The sequence below is a fragment of the Leptonotus elevatus genome, chromosome 21 (assembly GCF_054856555.1).
Source record: "Leptonotus elevatus isolate MCC_2025b chromosome 21, RoL_Lele_1.0, whole genome shotgun sequence".
Classification (NCBI taxonomy): Eukaryota; Metazoa; Chordata; class Actinopteri; order Syngnathiformes; family Syngnathidae; genus Leptonotus; species Leptonotus elevatus.
Window position 1 is genome coordinate 15,502,674 of NC_141259.1, and position 23,986 is coordinate 15,526,659.

The 23,986-nt window shown below is 29.8% G+C and overlaps 1 protein-coding gene across 3 annotated transcripts in view; it reads left to right on the top strand.

Moving 5' to 3' along the window:
- The window catches only part of arhgap21a (Rho GTPase activating protein 21a), a 47,486-nt gene extending 37,134 nt beyond the window's left edge, over positions 1–10,352 (top strand). For all 3 annotated transcript variants that reach the window (XM_086065696.1, XM_086065695.1, XM_086065694.1), the window contains 17 exons: positions 266–415; positions 724–826; positions 910–949; positions 1,037–1,156; positions 1,924–2,223; positions 2,304–2,368; positions 2,448–2,602; positions 3,096–3,238; positions 3,315–3,473; positions 3,542–3,620; positions 3,689–3,762; positions 3,833–3,922; positions 3,998–4,123; positions 4,201–4,242; positions 4,378–4,483; positions 6,447–6,478; positions 7,804–10,352. In XM_086065696.1, coding sequence (XP_085921822.1) covers positions 266–415; positions 724–826; positions 910–949; positions 1,037–1,156; positions 1,924–2,223; positions 2,304–2,368; positions 2,448–2,602; positions 3,096–3,238; positions 3,315–3,473; positions 3,542–3,620; positions 3,689–3,762; positions 3,833–3,922; positions 3,998–4,123; positions 4,201–4,242; positions 4,378–4,483; positions 6,447–6,478; positions 7,804–9,102 — 3,083 coding nt within the window. In that variant the 3' untranslated portion in view covers positions 9,103–10,352. The remainder of the gene's footprint in view (positions 1–265; positions 416–723; positions 827–909; positions 950–1,036; positions 1,157–1,923; positions 2,224–2,303; positions 2,369–2,447; positions 2,603–3,095; positions 3,239–3,314; positions 3,474–3,541; positions 3,621–3,688; positions 3,763–3,832; positions 3,923–3,997; positions 4,124–4,200; positions 4,243–4,377; positions 4,484–6,446; positions 6,479–7,803) is intronic.
- The last annotated feature ends 13,634 nt before the right edge of the window (positions 10,353–23,986 follow it).

Sequence of the window (23,986 nt, forward strand, 5' to 3'; positions counted from 1 at the left end):
TTTCCCTTCTTTTTTTTTTGCCACCTGTGCCTTTTCGTCGCCCGTTTCGTCGCTGATTTACGAGTCCATTTAATTGGCGTCTTTACTTTGACGCTGACAACAAACTCGACCTTGCATCCTTAAATGTATCAACAAGAAGTTCATCGCATCCTTATTCACATGAATTTCCTGTGCGAGCGCTTGTTGACTCTTATGACGACTGCGCCACAATTGAAGGACGCAAATATGTGTGTGTGCGTGTGTGTGTGCGTGCGTGCGTGCTCAGACGAACCCTCCAGTCCCAGCGCGGATGTGGACACAATCAACATTCCGGCCTCGGCTGTCATCTCGGCGACGCCCATCATCAGCACGCTCCCGCCCAGCCCCAGCGCCGCCACCTCACCCTTGATGCGCCGACACATGTCGCACGACCACGGTATGCGTTCACCCACGCAATGACGACTTGTGGAAATGACTCCATTACTTGCTGGGGTCTTTTTTCCCAACTTGCATTTTGGCCAAATGTTTATTTTCGACCTGGCAAAACGGAATCTCCAATACCTGAGCGGTTTCATGTTAAAAGGACTTTTCCTTTTTTTTTTTTTTTTAATTATTATTATTTATTTATTTATTTTTATTATTATTTATTTTATTTTATTATTTTTATTTTTTTTATTATTTATTATTATTATTATTATTTTTTTTAAATGACTTTTCCTAATGACGTTGTCGCCCCGGAAACAGATTCCCTCCGGCTCACCATCATCGAGTCGGATTCCGGCGGTAAAACCGAGCGCTCCTTATCATACGACGAAGGCTTGGACAACTACCGTGAAGATGGCGCAGGGTGAGCGTCGCCATCGACGCAAATGACAAATGGGATTGCAAATGTCTTTCTTTCTCATTGTTGTACTTGTTGTGCTCATTTAGGAGGTCGTTGATGGGCGGACGACTGAAAGGCCTCAGGAAGGTGAGGCCAACCCCAACAAAGATGGAATCCAGACAATCCATGGCTCCGCGGCAGCTGACTTGAAAAGAGCCATTTTGTTCTCCGCAGGCGATGGACAGGTCATCGGAAGATTCCGGATCCAGGAGGGATTCGTCGTCCGACGTCTTTTGCGACGCCGCTCGGGAAGGTCCGTTGCATTTCAAGCAGCTCAATGCAGACAAGGGAAAGGTACGTCGTCAAAGTCAACCGTCGTCAAAGTCAACCTGTCGTCAAAGTCAACCGTCGTCAAAGTCAACCTGTCAACAGCTGAAATCAAAAGTGACAGTTACAAATCAAAATGGTCTCAATCGGCTGACATGTTGGATACGTCGTCATTATGTTGTGTTTTATGTTCTTTCACCCCTCGCGCATCTTTTAACGTCTTCCTTAGCATCTGTTCTCACTTTCTTGCTGTGAAGAAATGCGATATTGAATGTAAATGAACGTAAAGCGGACCCGGAAACCCAAATACAGTTCAACATTGGATACTTGCATGCCAAAATGTTCACCCGACGATTCATGTCATTTCATCCAAAGCAAGTCTCGTAGCTTAATGCTAGCATATAATGTGTAATGCCGCGGATGGGCTAAATTAGCATTGCTGTTTGTTCCAAACCGTCAATCAAGCGCTTCTTTGCCACACGCGCAGCCGCGACACACACGCACATTGTCCGCCTCTCTTCTTGCTGTTAATTAGGCCGCTCAGTGCTGCCCTGCAAGTTGTGGCGCAATGTGGTACTACGCTCAAGCTGCACAACCGTAAATTAAGATTTTTTTTTTTTTTTTTTTTAAAGAGAAATTAAATTAAATTAATTAATTAAATTAAGATTTGTGCAAGTATTTATCCACAATTTTGGCCAATGAAAAGCGGGGGCGGAGTTCCATCTCCAGCAGCAGTTTGAAGACGAGGCCTGTCACGTCGCCGCCGTTGAACTGGTGTGCGACTGTTTTGTCAGCGCGCCGGCGCCGGCATGCGCTCCTGGAAGCCCATGTACGGCGTGCTGCGAGGTCACTACCTGTGCCTGTACAAGGACAAGAAAGACGGGCAGGCGCACGCCAACTGCCAGACGTCGGACGAGCCGCTGGCCGTCAGCGTGCGCGCCTGCCTCGTCGACATCTCCTACAGCGACACCAAGCGCAAGAACGTGCTGCGTCTCACCACCTCCGACTGCGAGTACCTCTTCCAGGCCGAGGACCGCGAGGACATGCTGGCCTGGATCCGGGTCATCCAGGAGAACAGCGACCTGGACCGGGAGGTGGGGACGAGGACGGGGACGGCGGGCGGGGACGTTTCCCTCCACTTGTGCTTACATCCTCTCTTGCTTTCTTCTTTTAGAACGCCGCCTTCACCAGCCATGACCTCATCAGCCGCAAGATCCGCGAGTACAACAACTTGATGAGGTAAGCGACGCCGGCTGGCCCGCCTCGCCTCGCCTCGCCTCGCACGGGTCCGACTGAAGTCCTTTGGTCTCTTCCTCAGCCCGACGGGCGGCAAGGCGGAGCCGTCGCCTCGCTCGTCTCGACAGGCGCTCAGCATTCGCCAGACGCTGCTGGGGGGCAAAAGCGACGGCAAAAGTCCAAGTCCGCACTCGCGCTCGCCCAAACCCGAGCAAGACAAGAAGAACGCGCACAAAGGTCAGACGTGTGCCACATCTCTGGCTGTTTGTATTGTGATGGGTTTTTATTGGCTCGTCTAACATTTGACAGGGAACAGAATGAAAGAACAGGAAGAAACAACAACAGAACGTTGGCAGTAAAAGAAGACAAAAAGGAACATCCAATAAATTGCACTTACTCATAAGGAACAATTTGGCAATCAACCCGATATTTTTCAGCCCTTTTGGCCGGTCCACTCGTGAACGATTGGCAAATCTTGAGAATGGTTCGCTCTCTTTGATGATGCCATGTTATTTCGTGGTTAAAACAAACGTTGGCGTTGTTGGGTTCTGCTGAAAAGGGGCCATTTCGGGGGTACGAGCCAGGTTTTGGCCCCATATTTGATATTTGAGGGCTGGTTGAGATACGATTTTCCACAATCGTTTCCAATTGTAATCAGTTATTTTCCCCGCTTCAATCAAAAGATAAGGAATGATGACATTCAAGTCAAGTTTAGCACTTGTGCCCGCAGATGACAGCAGCCCCCCCAAGGACAAGGGCACGTGGAGGAGGGGCATCCCGGGCCTGATGAGGAAACCCTTTGAGAGGAAAGCGCCACCCGGAGTCACGTTTGGCGTCAGACTGGACGACTGCCCTCCCGCGCACGGCAACAAGGTGCGGCGCCACGCCAAGCGTTTGGATCCCGCTCTTGCCGTCCAAAGTCCAAAGCCGGCTTTTCTTCTTTTCTCAGTTCGTGCCGCTGATCGTGGAGGTTTGCTGCACGCTGGTGGAGGAGCGCGGCCTGGACTACACGGGCATCTACCGGGTGCCCGGCAACAACGCCGCCATCTCCAACATGCAGGACGAGCTCAACCACAAGGGCATGAACGACATGGACGTCCAGGACGACGTGCGTCAACGTGGCCGGCGCCTCCTTTGACGTTGGACGCGCAGGGTTGACGTTTGTCCATTTTTCAGAAATGGCGAGATCTCAACGTGATCAGCAGCTTGCTCAAATCCTTCTTCCGGAAACTCCCCGAGCCGCTCTTTACCAACGGTATGCGCCGCTGTCTCCGCGCCAGCCTGCGGTTTGCGAGTGACTTTTTCTCTTCTGCGGCGCCGCAGATCGCTACGCCGACTTCATCGAGGCCAACAGAATCGACGAGCCGGTGGAGAGGCTGAAAGTGCTCAAGAGGCTGGTGGGTCGCGTGACGGCTTCCTGTTTGTGTCCGGACGGCAAATTTGACCGGCGCCGCTGTCTTATTTCAGCTTCATGAGCTGCCGCGTCATCACTACGAAACGCTCAAGTTCCTCTCGGCTCATCTGAAAACCGTCGCAGACAACTCGGAGAAGAACAAGGCGCGTGTTGCCTTTGCGTTCTTTCCCAACAAGCGCGTGAGACCCAATTTGACGCTCGCTCGCTCGTCTTTCTAGATGGAGCCGAGGAACCTGGCCATCGTGTTCGGTCCCACCCTGGTGCGCGCCACCGAGGACAACATGACCCACATGGTGACGCACATGCCCGACCAGTACAAAATAGTGGAGACCCTCATTCAGAATGTGAGAACCCCCAACCCGACCCAAATACCCCCCCCCCCCCCACAGGACATTTGTTGACGTTTCGAATGTTTCCTCAGTACGAGTGGTTCTTCACGGAAGAAGGCAACGGAGATCCCGTGGTGAGCATTTTGATCCCAACGTTGTGCTCACGGTCGCCATCGTCAATCAATTCGATTCCAAACGTGTTTTGGAGTTGACAATGATTTGACGCTGGCGGCGAAACGTTGTGAAAGCTCTTGTGTGGTCGCCCGCAGACACTTTTGCACGAGGAGAGCGCGGTGGAGTCGCAGCCGCTCCCCAACATCGACCACCTGCTCACCAACATCGGCCGCACGGGCGCGTCGCAGGGAGAGGTTTCAGGTAAGGGTGACGGCTGATGAAGCTCTTTGGCGGATCTTTCAATGTGTTCGCACCTGCCGGTGACCACGTGCGCTCAATGGCGGCTTCTTCTTTTGAGACCTGGCGGCCGTTTGCTTTGTTGTGCTGCTGCCGCTGCTGTGACTAATGTTGTTTGCAGTGTTCCCAGTCAAAAGGCCACCTCTCGATCCTTCTGTCTCTACTAGTGAGGCTCTGTCGGGTGTCCTAAAGGCTTTGCCGCCTTTCACACATACTGATCTTGACACAGGCCAAGTGGGCGGAGCCTATCACGCCGTGATGTCACTGATGGACTCAATAATGTCCGTGATGGACAGCTGGAACTGTAGGAAGAAGGAGGATTGTTGCCGGCGGTGTAGCTGCCTAGTCTGCCGGAACCCGCAGTTCTTTTAAGACGCACGAAAACAAAACAAAAAAAGGGTAACAGAACAAAAAGAAAGGAGAAACACAAAAAACGGAAAGCAGCTACACGGTACGGTACAGCGCCCCCCTGTGGTGGCTTTTCTGTCAGCATCTGAAAACGGCTCTCCGCTGTCTCTCCTCACTGTTTCATAGCTGGCCCGCCGGCGCGGGGGAGATGGCACGGTATGCACCCGCCCGTCATACCATCATTCGTACTGCAGGGGGTGCAGAGGGGCACATTAGCCGCAAATTTGAACAGCCAAGACCAGGACCACTTTAGGTGGACGCCAGGACCCTTTCCAGGCCCCCAACTTCCCGTCTCGTGTGGCGTCCTCTCCTCATTGGCCGAGCCCCTCTGTGAACCCACCCCCACCCGCCACACATCACTTTTGTCATGGCAACCACTCGTCTACATTGTTGTGTGTGTGTGTGTGTGTGAGCATTATCAAAACCAGGGGAGGGATTTGTGTCGAGCTCGCGTCAACTCGGGGGAGCTTCTTTTTTTTATATATATATATATATTTTTTTTCACTAAATTTCAGTTTGTGGAAATGAAAGCCCTAAAAATTAACTATTTGTTTTGGGGAGTTATGTTCTCAGTACTTTATTAATTTTTTCAATGTTCCTTTTACTCAAACATAGAAAAAACTGTTATTGATGAATTTTTTTGTATATCCAGTAGCTCACAAAAAGTGAGTACACCGCTTACATTTTCATCATTAATTTTATTTTCATTGCAAATGACAGTGAAGAATTTCGACTTTGCCACATTGTGAAGTTTAGCTCGTCTAATAGTGTAAACAAGGAATTCAAAATAAGTACTCCATGGAAAAGAAATTAAAAATATAGATTTATCCAAAGACAAAGGGTGACCATAAATCAAATCAAACATCAAATTCTGCAATAAATAAAAGATGTTTGTTTTTTCAGATTCAAACAACACGAATGTGAATATTTCACTTTGTGTGCGGTGGATCTATAAAACAATGTTTTCCTTTTGAACTACTAATGTAACTTTTTCTTGTTTTCATTCATTCTCATTTATTGACAGCTTCTATATTTTCTTTTTGTTTTTTTAAAGTGCAACACCATTAATTTGTTGTCATTCTTTTTGTTAATAATGCAGACCAGTTGAAGAGTGAATGATGATGATATAAAAAGACTTCAGACCGACATTTCTTTGGCTTTAGTTTATTGAATTTTTTGCCGTCTAAACAAACTCGAAAGTCGTCATAAGTGCAAAGGAAAGCTGGGGAGATGGAAGTTAGCTCAAGTTAGCACATCATCGTCATCGTCTCACTTTCACGCTTGTTGTGTTGACATGCTCAATTCAAAGTTGCCTCAGCAGGGGGCGCTGTCTCCCTCTGTCCTGCTGTTTGGAGTGTTAGCATGGCCTGCGTGCTTCACTGACGACATTGTGTGCTCTCATCACTCCATCAACATGCTCCTCCTCCTCTTCCTCCATCACTACGATGATGATTTCACATCATGCACGCCTAATGGGACTTTTTTCCCCCCTTCTACCCCCCCCCCCACCCCCCCGCAGATTCTCCCACCAGTGACTCGGCCAAGTCAAAGGTGAGTGATGACTTTGTGTGCGAGACAAATTCGACCTTTGGTTGGGCCACTCACACAAATGTTTGCAGAATCGTGCTCCAGCTCTTTTCTCCTCTTTTGAGAGGCAAAATGTTTGACACAAAACTGCAAATGACTTATTTATACTTAATTACTTAATAAGACAAATGTATGCTTTCTGTTGCATACAAGCCAATTAAAAGGCTGATGAAAAGCATATCTTTTTTTTGGGTGTTAGAAAAAATACCGATTACCAATTAATCATCCAATTATTTTGAAATATATATATATATAATGCATAAAATTATTCCTCCCGCCTTATTCCTAATTTTTGTTGTTAAGATTCTGCTTTAAATGACAAGACGATCTTATCAACAAATTTCATGAAGTATACAAGGTTATTGTATAGATGTATGTGTCAATAATAAAACTATTCTTACTTGTTTACAACTTCTGTACTGTATGTTTAGAGTATATAATTGGGCTGGAAAAATGTCATGTGAAAATGTTTTAAGACAAAAAAATCTTAGATGTTTTCAAACTTGAATTCTGAGAGAAGACATTTTTTTAATTCTTGAAATATCAACTTTAAAAAATAACTTGAAAGGACAATGAAAATGTAAAAATAAGAACGTAAAATAAGAATCGAATATACTCAAATAATAGCAGCTGGAAAAACGGTACCAACAAATACTGACTGTTCCTGTGCGTTTTGGCCTCTTGGGGGCAGTGTGGTGCCGTACATCCATGATGTACACACAGTGAGTACAGAAGAAAGTTCAGATTTAATTCTATTAAAATAGCTCGTTTTTCACAAATTGGGAAGAATTTGTGCCTTTGCGTAGTGTTATCTTACCTGTGTGTATGTGTTCCCACTGCCGTTGTGTGTGAATATTTGTTATGTGAAGGAAAAACACTCCCGAAGACGATGCTAACTTCCAGTTAGCGTTTGAATGGGATCCTCCTTTCCCTTTTAGCATTAGCGCTAGGATAGCGATGCCATAGTTTTGTATTAAATATACAGTGGATGTTATTCTTATTGTCGTGTGTTTAATTTTACAATTAACTCCAACTGGGATGTCATTAAACAGCTTAAAGGGTGCTTAAGGGGCAACGGAATAACCAGAATAACACCCTACACACTTGCTCGTTGCTTATGCTACATAAGCAAAATGATGTATTCAGGTTACATTTCCACCGTCGGAAAATAGTTGACAGATGTTTAAACGGCGACCGATTAATCCGTCGGGCCCTTTTTTTTTTTTTTGTGGAAAACTAAAATTATGGTTTTCTGTTGTCATGCCTGAAAAATGTTGTTTTGTTGTCAGGCTTCGTGGGGCTCTGGTAAGGATCAGTGCAGCCGAGAGCTTCTGGTCTCGTCCATCTTTGCCGCCGCCGGCCGCAAACGAAAGAAGTCCAAGGACAAAGCGCAGCTCAACAGCTCCGACGACGACCTGGATGCCGTCTTCCCCAACAAGGAACTCCTCGGGCAGAAGGCGGAGCTGCAGACGAACGCCGTGAAGGATGATGAGAACGGCGGAAGCGGCGAAACACCCCAAACCAAGAAGGACCGCTCCCCGGACGTCCGTCGAGGAAAAGCCTCGTCCTCCTCCGACCCTCCGTCATCCGACCTCGGCACCCTCGACTCCGGAGCCAAAACGTTGACGGCGGGAGCCGGCGAGCTGGACGTGAGCTCCATCACCTCCGACTACTCCACCACCTCGTCCATCACCTTCCTGACGGGCGGCGAGTCGCCGGCGCTCGGCCCCGAGCCGCAGGGCGGCGAGGAGGCCGACGACGAGCGCAGCGAGCTGATCAGCGAGGGCCGGCCCGCCGAGACGGACAGCGAGAGCGACTTTCCTGTCTTCGCGCCGGGCAGCGGCGGCCAGACCACGCCGTGCCCCGAGAAGGACAAAGAAGGCGGCAGAAGCAAGATGGAGGGCAGGCGGCTCTTTCTCACGCACAAGATGATGGAATGCGACACGCTCGCTCGCCGCCGCTCGCTACGCAATAAGACGGACAGCGAGTCGGCGGCCGGCGGCGAGGGCCGAGCGGAGGCTTCCACGCGGCTGGCGCGAGTCCTGGAGGTGATGAAGAAGGGCCGGTCCACCGGCAGCCTCAGCTCGTCGTCCCGCAGCGAGTCGGAGCCGTCGGAAGCCGCCGCCTGGCACCTCAAGATCACCGGGCGACTCAAGTCGCGGCTGCGCGCCTCCTCCGACGACATGTTCCCCCCCAAGAGCCGAGCCCCCGACGGCCGGCGCAGGAACAACATCCGGCGGCGCCACACCATGGGGGGCCAGCGGGACTTTGCCGAGCTGGCCGCCATCCACGGCGCCGAGCGGACGTCGGAGCTGTCGCTGCTGGAGCGCCTGAAACCCCGGCGGGCCTCGCAGGACTTCAGCATCCGCGACTGGTTCGGTGGCGAGCGCGGCCGAGGGGGCGGCGACTCGGGAGACGCCGGCCGGGTTTCACCCCCGCCGGCCCGCGCAGAGGCGGCGCCCAAAGCCGTCCCCGAGGACGCGACGCCCGGCAACGGGAAAACCAAATCTACACTCGGGGACGACGCGCACCCTCACAAACTGTCGGGGGCGCAGGTGGTGCGCTCGCGCTTCTACCAGTACCTCTGACACACACACACACACACACACACACACACCCCACCCCCCCACAAAAAAAAAAAAATAACACACCAGGATGAATGTGTTGTTATCGTACGAATGTGCGCTCAGCTGCACAGTAGTTGTTTTTTTTCTACAAAGTTTATTTGTAAATAATGTGTACAGCTGCCATCTTTGCGACTGGCAGACTCGATGATGCGCATCTCTGACCAGACTGGAACTCAACAACACTCCTCTGGAAACACCACATTCGCGCTTTTTTTTTTTCTCTTTTTCAACAAGAATGTACTACTTTCCTACTTGGGCGAACATCATTTACAGTGTAGAGTGTTCCTCCGCTTTTTGCAAGGAATAAGAACAACTCAAAAAATGGCTTTAATTGCCTATAAAAGCCATACGATGGCAGCAAAGCACTACTTTTCTATTGGACTGAAAACCACAGAAAATGGAACTTTACGAGTAATTTGACACCCCATGCCCAGCCTTGCAAATGCCTGTAGATGCCACAAGATGGAGACAAAGCACTACTTATGTGAAAATGTTTGCGTTTAACTGACATAAAATGCTTCCTTGGCATCAAGTTGCCACCAGATGGCGTTAAAGTAATGCTTTAATGATTTTGGCATATTGGCGATTTTAAAACCGCAAATATGCGGGCACATGTGCTTGAAGACACACAGTGCGGGCATAAGTATTGGGTCGGACGCACCTTTCCCAAATGAGAATCATCAAAAAAGACCAATTATTAGCAACTGTCGACATGGTACGCGCGGTGAGGAAGCAAGGCTCAAATTGTGAGCTGCGTCCTGTGGGAATGTCTCACTCTTACGTTTGTTTGTTTTTGCTACACGAACGCAACAGCCAGAGAATAGCTTGACAAATATATTAGAATTCTATCAAATAAAAAGAAAAGTCATGACATGTTGACCTGTAATACTTTTGTGTACGGTCCCTTTTTCTATTTCCAACCTCTGTCCGATTATTGTCCCAGATGGACATTTTATGTCAACGTGTGTTTTTTTGTCCTCCAAAAAGAAAAAGTGCCTCCCCCCCCCCTCCTGTTTTGTAACTGTTTGTACAAGCAGTTGTTTTTGAAGAAGGAATTAGAAGTTGAGCATTCCAACAGGTTGAGCTTCGTCTCTTTCTTCATTTGGAAAGTTTCTCCAGAGACGTGAAGCGGTTGCATGTGTTGTTTGCATCTTGCCAGTGCAATGTCCCCCTCTAAGAACACTGGAAATAAATCATCTTTATCATTATTATTATTGAGTCTCTCTTTTTAGATGTAGCACAGTTTCAGGAGAATCCTGACAAAACCTGCAACTCACGTCAGTGTCTTTCCAGACCCCCACCCCCAATATAATCCTAAATTGGTCAATCCCATGTGTAATTTCAAAAGATCTTAATATATTACTCATAATTACATAACATCTAGTCACGTGGTACACAGTTACGGCAATGCGTCAAAACCAGGAAGCTCGCAGTCAGAATAACATCCGGGCATTTGTGCGACCCTTGTGGCTTTTTGCATACTTGCAATTGGCCGCGACTGATGACGTTTCAAGACATCGCAAGAACGTAAATACGGACAAGAATGCAGATTGAGAAACGGCCTTTATTTTCCACAAGTGAGGGAACAAATGACGACCTGAATTTGTTTCCCTTGACCTTGTTTTGTCTTCAACCCAGAAGACGCTCTTCTTCTACTGTTACCTCTGCTGCTTTAGTAGAGTAGAAGAAGAACATTTACAGTAGAAGAAAGAGGCAGGTAAAATCGAGGGAACTAAATTAGAGTCGCATCTTGTTTCCTGACTTGTGTTAAATAAACGCATAGTAGAGGATCAGATAACGACTCGTTTGGCATCTTTCAATTTCCAATTGTAAACAAGAAACGGGAGACGGCTCGTTCCCGTTCAATGGGGCCAGCAACACTGCCCCCTCGTGGACGGAAGTGGAACGGGCTTTTAGACGCTTGAATATCTGACGACCTGTCAAAAGGGAATATTTTGAAACGGTTTCAAAAATAAATGCACGTGCCCGACGATCCGCAAACGCATATTGAACAACTACTCACCAGCAGAATTGTGCTTTTACGAATGGTGAGCCGTGATAAACGCAACAAACAAACACGAGAAAAAATAAAAATAAAAATAAAAATAAAAATAAAAATAATAATAATAATAATAATAATAAATGAATAAATAAATAAATAAATAAATGCAAAAAAAAATAAAAATAAAAATGCAATTAAAAATAAAAATAAAAATGCAAATAAAAATGCAAATAAAAATGCAAATAAAAATAAAAATGCAAATAAAAATGCAAATAAAAATAAAAATAAAAATGCAAATAAAAATAAAAATAATAATAATAATAATAATAATAATAATAAATGAATAAATAAATAAATAAATAAATGCAAATAAAAATAAAAATAAAAATGCAATTAAAAATAAAAATAAAAATGCAAATAAAAATAAAAATAAAAATAAAAATGCAAATAAAAATAAAAATAAAAATGCAAATAAAAATAAAAATAAAAATAAAAATAAAAATGCAAATAAAAATAAAAATAAAAATAAAAATAAAAATGCAAATAAAAATAAAAATGCAAATAAAAATAAAAATAAAAATGCAAATAAAAATAAAAATAAAATTAAAAAAAATAATAATAATAATAATAAATGAATAAATAAATAAATAAATAAATGCAAATAAAAATAAAAATGCAAATAAAAATAAAAATAAAAATGCAAATATAAATAAAAATATAAATAAAAATAAAAATAAAAATAAAAATAAAAATAACAACAAACAAACACGAGAAAATCACGAACATGTTTGTAATCACAACTTTATTCGTGTGCATAAGAGAACAACTAAGCAGCCGCGAGACCAGGCACGTGCCAGTCAAGCCAAGCAGACGCTGCTCTGTCGACTTGTGATGGGACGACACGTGGTGAACGCGACCCCGCAGCCAAATTGCCATTCGGAAAAGTACTGGCGAGAGTTCAGGCCGGAGGGTTCCGATTCAGATCCATGCCATCCAGGTAAGAGGGTCTCACCCGCTGCATGATGGGAAATGCGTAAACGTTTTTATTCCTTCATTTCGAAAGCTTTGTATTTCAATTGCATGCATGTGCGTCGATATTCACGAGTTTAAAGCAGTAATAGTGACGAGAAGAGCACATTCGTTTAGTTGAGGTAAATGGCTTGCTTGTAAATATGCCGGTGTAAATATAGGAGTTTAAATAAAAGTAAATCACAATTCTGGTTATTATTTAATCGTGTAAAGAAACGCCCACTTGCGTGTCAAACAACTTGTTCAACTTGCACAACCAGTTGCTGGCCGAGCGCGCGCGCGCGCACACACACACACACACACACACACACACACACGATGGTATTGATTGTCAAGTACAATGTGGCATCTCAGATTGCTAAAAATGCGATAACAAAGGGTGTGAAAGGCAATAGCAGGATGCCAATGTAAGTCTATTTCTAGTTTAAGAGACCACGGAAGGGAAATTTTCCAACATTTTCCTGGACAGTTTTTGTGTGCACATCAACATTCTGGAGCTGAGTAAATGTAAATGCAGGATTGTTTTGTCAATTTGGTCCAAAGTGAAATTTTCCGGCGTCAGCAGCAGCATTAGAGGGGACACGATCGACTGTGTGAAAGGTAAACGACAGCCAACATGTCAACAGGATGGAAAACGTGAAATTTCAAAGCCACATTTCCAAAATTGGAACGTTTGTAAGCTATTGTTTGTGTGGAAATGTTGCCAAATGAGTATGCGAGGGACGTGAATTTTGTGTGCTTTGCGTCCACCTGCAAATATCGCAAATAAAAATAAAAATGCAAATAAAAATAAAAATAAAAATAAAAATGCAAATAAAAATAAAATAATAATAATAATAATAATAATAAATGAATAAATAAATAAATAAATAAATGCAAATAAAAGTAAAACTAAAAATAAAATTAAAAATAATAATAATAATAATAAATGAATAAATAAATAAATAAATAAATGCAAATAAAAATAAAAATAAAAATAAAAATGCAAATAAAAATAAAAATAAAAATAAAAATGCAAATAAAAATAAAAATAAAAATAAAAATAAAAATGCAAATAAAAATAAAAATAAAAATAAAAATAAAAATGCAAATAAAAATAAAAATAAAAATAAAAATGCAAATAAAAATAAAAATAAAAATAAAAATAAAAATAAAAATAAAAATGCAAATAAAAATAAAAATAAAATTAAAAATAATAATAATAATAATAATAATAAATGAATAAATAAATAAATAAATAAATAAATGCAAATAAAAATAAAAATGCAAATAAAAATAAAAATAAAAATGCAAATAAAAATAAAAATATAAATATAAATAAAAATAAAATTAATAATAATAATAATAATGAATGAATAAATAAATAAATAAATAAATGCAAATAAAAATAAAAATAAAAATAAAAATGCAAATAAAAATAAAAATAAAAATAAAAATGCAAATAAAAATAAAAATAAAATTAAAAATAATAATAATAATAATAATAATAAATGAATAAATAAATAAATGCAAATAAAAATAAAAATAAAAATAAAAATGCAAATAAAAATAAAAATAAAAATGCAAATAAAAATGCAAATAAAAATGCAAATAAAAATAAAAATAAAAATGCAAATAAAAATAAAAATAAAAAATAAAAATAATAATAATAAATGAATAAATAAATAAATAAATAAATGCAAATAAAAATAAAAATAAAAATGCAATTAAAAATAAAAATAAAAATGCAAATAAAAATAAAAATAAAAATAAAAATGCAAATAAAAATAAAAATAAAAATAAAAATGCAAATAAAAATAAAAATAAAAATAAAAATAAAAATGCAAATAAAAATAAAAATGCAAATAAAAATAAAAATAAAAATGCAAATAAAAATAAAAATAATAATAATAATAATAATAAATGAATAAATAAATAAATAAATGCAAATAAAAATAAAAATAAAAATAAAAATGCAAATAAAAATAAAAATAAAATTAAAAATAATAATAATAATAATAATAATAAATGAATAAATAAATAAATAAATAAATAAATGCAAATAAAAATAAAAATAAAATTAAAAATAATAATAATAATAATAATAATAAATGAATAAATAAATAAATAAATAAATAAATGCAAATAAAAATAAAAATAAAAATAAAAATAAAAATGCAAATAAAAATAAAAATAAAAATAAAAATAAAAATAAAATTAAAATTAAAAATAATAATAATAATAATAATAAATGAATAAATAAATAAATAAATAAATGCAAATAAAAATAAAAATAAAAATGCAAATAAAAATAAAAATAAAAATGCAAATAAAAATGCAAATAAAAATGCAAATAAAAATAAAAATGCAAATAAAAATAAAAATGCAAATAAAAATAAAAATAAAAATAATAATAATAATAATAATAATAAATGAATAAATAAATAAATAAATAAATGCAAAAAAAAATAAAAATAAAAATGCAATTAAAAATAAAAATAAAAATGCAAATAAAAATAAAAATAAAAATAAAAATGCAAATAAAAATAAAAATAAAAATGCAAATAAAAATGCAAATAAAAATAAAAATAAAAATGCAAATAAAAATAAAAATAAAAATAAAAATAAAAATAAAAATAAAAATAATAATAATAATAATAATAATAATAATAAATGAATAAATAAATAAATAAATAAATGCAAATAAAAATAAAAATAAAAATGCAATTAAAAATAAAAATAAAAATGCAAATAAAAATAAAAATAAAAATAAAAATGCAAAAAAAAATAAAAATAAAAATAAAAATGCAAATAAAAATAAAAATAAAAATAAAAATAAAAATAAAAATAAAAATGCAAATAAAAATAAAAATAAAAATAAAAATAAAAATGCAAATAAAAATAAAAATAAAATTAAAAATAATAATAATAATAATAATAAATGAATAAATAAATAAATAAATAAATGCAAATAAAAATAAAAATGCAAATAAAAATAAAAATAAAAATGCAAATATAAATAAAAATAAAAATATAAATAAAAATAAAAATAAAAATAAAAATAAAAATAAAAATAAAAATAAAACTAAAAATGCAAATAAAAATAAAAATAAAAATAAAAATGCAAATAAAAATAAAAATGCAAATAAAAATAAAAATAAAAATAAAAATAAAAATAAAATTAAAATTAAAATTAAAAATAATAATAATAATAATAATAATAAATGAATAAATAAATAAATAAATAAATGCAAATAAAAATAAAAATAAAAATGCAAATAAAAATAAAAATAAAAATATAAATAAAAATAAAAATAAAAATAAAAATAAAAATAAAAATAAAACTAAAAATGCAAATAAAAATAAAAATAAAAATAAAAATGCAAATAAAAATAAAAATGCAAATAAAAATAAAAATAAAAATAAAAATAAAAATAAAATTAAAATTAAAAATAATAATAATAATAATAATAATAAATGAATAAATAAATAAATAAATAAATGCAAATAAAAATAAAAATAAAAATGCAAATAAAAATAAAAATTAAAAATAATAATAATAATAATTATAATAAATGAATAAATAAAAAATAAAAATAAAAATGCAAATATAAATAAAAATAAAAATATAAATAAAAATAAAAATAAAAATAAAAATAAAAATAAAAATAAAACTAAAAATGCAAATAAAAATAAAAATAAAAATAAAAATGCAAATAAAAATAAAAATGCAAATAAAAATAAAAATAAAAATAAAAATAAAAATAAAATTAAAATTAAAAATAATAATAATAATAATAATAATAAATGAATAAATAAATAAATAAATAAATGCAAATAAAAATAAAAATAAAAATGCAAATAAAAATAAAAATTAAAAATAATAATAATAATAATTATAATAAATGAATAAATAAATAAATAAATAAATGCAAATAAAAATAAAAATAAAAATGCAAATAAAAATAAAAATAAAAATAAAAATGCAAATAAAAATAAAAATATAAATATAAATAAAAATAAAATTAATAATAATAATAATAATGAATGAATAAATAAATAAATAAATAAATGCAAATAAAAATAAAAATAAAAATAAAAATGCAAATAAAAATAAAAATAAAAATAAAAATGCAAATAAAAATAAAAATAAAATTAAAAATAATAATAATAATAATAATAATAAATGAATAAATAAATAAATGCAAATAAAAATAAAAATAAAAATAAAAATGCAAATAAAAATAAAAATAAAAATGCAAATAAAAATGCAAATAAAAATGCAAATAAAAATAAAAATAAAAATGCAAATAAAAATAAAAATAAAAAATAAAAATAATAATAATAATAATAATAATAAATGAATAAATAAATAAATAAATAAATGCAAATAAAAATAAAAATAAAAATGCAATTAAAAATAAAAATAAAAATGCAAATAAAAATAAAAATAAAAATAAAAATGCAAATAAAAATAAAAATAAAAATAAAAATGCAAATAAAAATAAAAATAAAAATAAAAATAAAAATAAAAATGCAAATAAAAATAAAAATGCAAATAAAAATAAAAATAAAAATGCAAATAAAAATAAAAATAATAATAATAATAATAATAAATGAATAAATAAATAAATAAATGCAAATAAAAATAAAAATAAAAATAAAAATGCAAATAAAAATAAAAATAAAATTAAAAATAATAATAATAATAATAATAATAAATGAATAAATAAATAAATAAATGCAAATAAAAATAAAAATATAAATATAAATAAAAATAAAAATAAAAATAAAAATGCAAATAAAAATAAAAATAAAAATGCAAATAAAAATGCAAATAAAAATGCAAATAAAAATAAAAATAAAAATGCAAATAAAAATAAAAATAAAAAATAAAAATAATAATAATAATAATAATAATAAATGAATAAATAAATAAATAAATAAATGCAAATAAAAATAAAAATAAAAATGCAATTAAAAATAAAAATAAAAATGCAAATAAAAATAAAAATAAAAATAAAAATGCAAATAAAAATAAAAATAAAAATAAAAATGCAAATAAAAATAAAAATAAAAATAAAAATAAAAATAAAAATGCAAATAAAAATAAAAATGCAAATAAAAATAAAAATAAAAATGCAAATAAAAATAAAAATAATAATAATAATAATAATAAATGAATAAATAAATAAATAAATGCAAATAAAAATAAAAATAAAAAAAAAAATGCAAATAAAAATAAAAATAAAATTAAAAATAATAATAATAATAATAATAATAAATGAATAAATAAATAAATAAATGCAAATAAAAATAAAAATATAAATATAAATAAATAAATAATAAAAATAAAAATAAAAATAAAAATAAAAATAAAAATAAAATTAAAAATAATAATAATAATAATAATAATAAATGAATAAATAAATAAATAAATAAATGCAAATAAAAATAAAAATAAAAATGCAAATAAAAATAAAAATTAAAAATAATAATAATAATAATTATAATAAATGAATAAATAAATAAATAAATAAATGCAAATAAAAATAAAAATAAAAATGCAAATAAAAATAAAAATAAAAATAAAAATAAAAATGCAAATAAAAATAAAAATAATAACAAAAATAAAAATAAAAATAACAATAAAAATGCAAATAAAAATAAAAATAAAAATAAAATTAAAATTAAAAATAATAATAATAATAATAAATGAATAAATAAATAAATAAATAAATGCAAATAAAAATAAAAATAAAAATAAAAATGCAAATAAAAATAAAAATAAAAATAAAAATGCAAATAAAAATAAAAATAAAAATAAAAATAAAAATGCAAATAAAAATAAAAATAAAAATAAAAATAAAAATAAAAATGCAAATAAAAATAAAAATAAAAATGCAAATAAAAATAAAAATAAAATTAAAAATAATAATAATAATAATAATAAATGAATAAATAAATAAATAAATAAATGCAAATAAAAATAAAAATGCAAATAAAAATAAAAATAAAAATGCAAATATAAATAAAAATAAAAATATAAATAAAAATGCAAATAAAAATAAAAATAAAAATAAAAATAATAATAATAATAATAATAATAATAATAAATGAATAAATAAATAAATAAATAAATGCAAATAAAAATAAAAATAAAAATGCAATTAAAAATAAAAATAAAAATGCAAATAAAATTAAAAATAAAAATAAAAATGCAATTAAAAATAAAAATAAAAATGCAAATAAAAATAAAAATAAAAATGCAAATAAAAATAAAAATAAAAATAAAAATAAAAATGCAAATAAAAATAAAAATAATAACAAAAATAAAAATAAAAATAACAATAAAAATGCAAATAAAAATAAAAATAAAAATAAAAATAAAAATAAAAATAAAAATGCAAAAAAATAAAAATAAAAATGCAAATAAAAAAAATAAAAAATAAATAAATAAATAAAATAAAATAAAAATGCAAATAAAAATGCAAATAAAAATAAAAATAAAATTAAAAATAATAATAAAAATAATAATAATAAATGAATAAATAAATAAATAAATAAATGCAAATAAAAATAAAAATAAAAATGCAAATAAAAATAAAAATTAAAAATAATAATAATAATAATTATAATAAATGAATAAATAAATAAATAAATAAATGCAAATAAAAATAAAAATGCAAATAAAAATAAAAATAAAAATAAAAATGCAAATAAAAATAAAAATGCAAATAAAAATAAAAATAAAAATGCAAATAAAAATAAAAATAAAATTAAAAATAATAATAATAATAATAATAAATGAATAAATAAATAAATAAATGCAAATAAAAATAAAAATGCAAATAAAAATAAAAATAAAAATGCAAATATAAATAAAAATAAAAATATAAATATAAATAAAAATAAAAATAAAAATAAAAATGCAAATAAAAATAAAAATAAAAATAAAAATAAAAATAAAAATAAAAATAAAAATGCAAATAAAAATAAAAATAAAAATAAAAATAAAAATAAAATTAAAATTAAAAATAATAATAATAATAATAATAAATGAATAAATAAATAAATAAATAAATAAATGCAAATAAAAATAAAAAATAAAAATAAAAATGCAAATAAAAATAAAAATAAAAATAAAAATGCAAATAAAAATAAAAATGCAAATAAAAATAAAAATAAAAATAAAAATGCAAAAAAATAAAAATAAAAATGCAAATAAAAAAAATAAAAAATAAATAAATAAATAAATAAATGCAAATAAAAATAAAAATAAAAATAAAAATGCAAATAAAAATAAAAATAAAATTAAAATTAAAAATAATAATAATAATAATTATAATAAATGAATAAATAAATAAATAAATAAATGCAAATAAAAATAAAATAAAAAATGCAAATAAAAATAAAAATAAAAATAAAAATAAAAAAAATAATAATAAATGAATAAATAAATAAATAAATAAATGCAAATAAAAATAAAAATAATAATAATAATAATAATAATAATAATAATAAATGAATAAATAAATAAAAATAAAAATAATAATAATAATAAATGAATAAATAAATAAATAAATGCAAATAAAAATAAAAATAAAAATAAAAATGCAAATAAAAATAAAAATGCAAATAAAAATAAAAATAAAATTAAAAATAATAATAATAATAATAATAATAAATGAATAAATAAATAAATAAATAAATGCAAATAAAAATAAAAATAAAAATAAAAATAATAATAAATGAATAAATAAATAAATAAATAAATGCAAATAAAAATAAAAATAAAAATCATTATAATAATAATAATAATAATAAATGAATAAATAAATAAATAAAAATAAAAATAATAATAATAATAATAATAATAAATGAATAAATAAATAAATAAATAAATGCAAATAAAAATAAAAATAAAAATAAAAATGCAAATAAAAATAAAAATAAAAATAAAAATAAAATTAAAAATAATAATAATAATAATAATAATAAATGAATAAATAAATAAATAAATAAATGCAAATAAAAATAAAAATGCAAATAAAAATAAAAATAAAAATAAAAATGCAAATAAAAATAAAAATAAAATTAAAAATAATAATAATAATAATAATAATAATAATAAATGAATAAATAAATAAATAAATAAATGCAAATAAAAATAAAAATAAAAATGCAAATAAAAATAAAAATAAAAATAAAAATAAAAATGCAAATAAAAATAAAAATAAAAATGCAAATAAAAATAAAAATAAAAATAAAATTAAAAATAATAATAATAATAATAATAATAAATGAATAAATAAATAAATAAATAAATGCAAATAAAAATAAAAATAAAAATGCAAATAAAAAAAAATAAAATAAAAAAAAATAATAAATAAAATAAAATAAAAATGCAAATAAAAATAAAAATAAAAATGCAAATAAAAATAAAAATAAAAATAAAATTAAAAATAATAATAATAATAATAATAATAATAAATGAATAAATAAATAAATAAATAAATGCAAATAAAAATAAAAATAAAAATAAAAATGCAAATAAAAATAAAAATAAAAATAAAAATGCAAATAAAAATAAAAATAAAAATAACAATAAAAATGCAAATAAAAATAAAAATAAAAATAAAAATAAAAATAAAATTAAAATTAAAAATAATAATAATAATAATAAATGAATAAATAAATAAATAAATGCAAATAAAAATAAAAATAAAAATGCAAATAAAAATAAAAATAAAAATGCAAATAAAAATAAAAATAAAAATTAAAAATAATAATAATAATAATTATAATAAATGAATAAATAAATAAATAAATAAATGCAAATAAAAATAAAAATGCAAATAAAAATAAAAATAAAAATAAAAATAAAAATAAAAATGCAAATAAAAATAAAAATAAAAATAAAAATAAAAATAAAAATAAAAATAAAATTAAAATTAAAAATAATAATAATAATAATAATAATAAATGAATAAATAAATAAATAAATAAATGCAAATAAAAATAAAAATAAAAATAAAAATAAAAATGCAAATAAAAATAAAAATAAAAATAAAAATAAAAATAAAAATAAAAATAAAAATAAAAATAAAAATAAAAATGCAAATAAAAATAAAAATAAAAATAAAAATAAAATTAAAATTAAAAATAATAATAATAATAATAAATGAATAAATAAATAAATAAATAAATGCAAATAAAAATAAAAATAAAAATAAAAATGCAAATAAAAATAAAAATAAAAATAAAAATGCAAATAAAAATAAAAATAAAAATAAAAATAAAAATGCAAATAAAAATAAAAATAAAAATAAAAATAAAAATAAAAATAAAAATAAAAATAATAACAAAAATAAAAATAAAAATGCAAATAAAAATAAAAACACTAATTCACCATAAATCGGCAGATGATACTGTAAGTGAACAGGAAACCATCCCCACCCCCACCCCGCAGAAAAAGTGTTTCTATAATAGGAAATTACACACGCACAAAAATTGCATTATCTTAAGTTGTGCTGTGTCCAAAATTTCTGTCACACTCTAAAAACACTTGTGTCAGCACTAGCTTAATTTGGGTTAAAAAAAAATTTTAATTAAAAATAATTAAAAATAATAGTTAGAATAATAATAATAAATGAATAAATAAATAAATAAATAAATGCAAATGCAAATAAAAATAAAAAAATAAATAAAAATGCAAATAAAAATAAAAATAAAAATAAAAATAATAAATGAATAAATAAATAAATAAATAAATGCAAATAAAAATAAAAATAAAAATAAAAATGCAAATAAAAATAAAAATGCAAATAAAAATAAAAATAAAAATAAAAATAAAAATAAAAATGCAAATAAAAATAAAAATAAAAATAAAAATAAAAATAAAAATAAAAATAAAAATAAAAATGCAAATAAAAATAAAAATAAAAATGCAAATAAAAATAATTCGAATGCTAATTGCTGCAAAACGGAAACAGAGAGGAACATATTTTTTCCCCCTGATAAATAAAGAGACTCTAATCTTTCTTTTGGTAGGTTCCATGTTTTAATAGCAACAGAACACAATATTCTGTAAATCTAGTAAAACAGCCGGGAGTGAAGGGGGTTGCTTCAGTCAAAATGGCTGGGAGTGAATGAGTTAACATACTCGTGCATCTCCACGCTTCACTTTTTATTTTTATTATAAATTATAAATATTTTTATAGTGTTTTGGGGGGAAAACAATCTACTGTATATATATATATATATATATATATATATATATATATATATGTATATACACAATTACAATAATAATATTTTTTTTTTTTATTACATAAAAGCCTGCCTTCATTTTGGTGACAGAGACTCTCCACAATTCGCTTTATTAGCCACAGGTTGTAAGTTCAACGACAGCCAGGCTGTCTGAAAAATACAGACTTTGAAGCGGTCGCGTCGCTTCCCTCAACTGGGACCTCGGGTTTGGTTGTGTGCATTGTGGTGTCGAAAGTTGTTTGTGGAGTGGTGGAAGGTGGTCATGACCCAATTCTGGCCAATGTGTGTGTAAATGAGGCATTTTGTGCGTTTTAAATCAATTCCTTAGTGGCCTATGGCATGATTTTGGTCAAGGATCAAGAATGATGAAAACGTACTTCACGGTTTCCTTGGAGGTATGTCTTAGATCACAGGTGTCACACTTAAGGCAAATAATTTGCGTCGACTTTATGTTTTGTTGCAAATTGTCTTCATTGAAAGTTGTTTTGTTACACTTAAAAAATAAATTTCAAAATTAGCCATACTTTTTTTTTTTTGGTATATGTGGTAATATAAGGGCAATTCAGTGTCGGGAAAGTAACTAAAGTAACTAATAACTAAAAGTAATATTACTTCCCCCAGAAAAGGGCAGTGTAGCAAATTACTTCCAAATTTTGAGTAATAATATTACATTTCCTTTTTTTTTCTCAAGAGTATTTTTTTGGGGGGGGGGGGTTGTTTAATTTAGTCAGCAATTTATGAATTCATGCAAAGTAAAATTCATATTGTTCATTTAATTCAAATGAGGGCACAAATGGAATCAGATGGACTCATCATGTCACGTGCACGGTACACTTTTTGGAGTTAAATCAACAATGAGAATGAGAATTTAGAATGTAGACTGTAAAAAAAGAGGAAAAAAATGCTTATGTTGAACATGCAAAGTAAGACTTTTGGAGAGAAAGGATCCAATTATTGAGTGCAAGAAGACAAAAATAACTTAAAGTAATGAGTAACAATACAAATCCAACAACTCAACAGCAAAGTGTTGCCACAGTTAAATTGAAAAAATAGCTTTGCTACTTTACTGATGACTTGATTCTAAAAGTAACTAAGTTAGATTACACACACACAAACAATGCTACACGAGCAACACAAGGAAAATACAACTCAACACCTGTGTTTCCATTGTTACCCCCCCAAAAAAGTAACTTACCTTTACTTTTAAAAGTTACTTTACAGATGACTGGCTTTAAAAGTAATGTAGTTGCTTTTCTACTGATTACTTGATTCTAAAAGTAACTAAGTTAGATTACACACACAAACAATGCTACACGGGCAACACAAGGAAAATACAACTCAACACCTGTGTTTCCATTGTTACCCCCCCAAAAAAGTAACTTACCTTTACTTTTAAAAGTTACTTTACAGATTACTGGCTTTAAAAGTAATGTAGTTGCTTTACTGCTGATGACTTGATTTTAAAAGTAACTCAATTGCGTTACACACACAAACAACATAGAGACAATACACAGATACAAATGTTACACAACTCAACACACGAACCCAACACAACACAACACA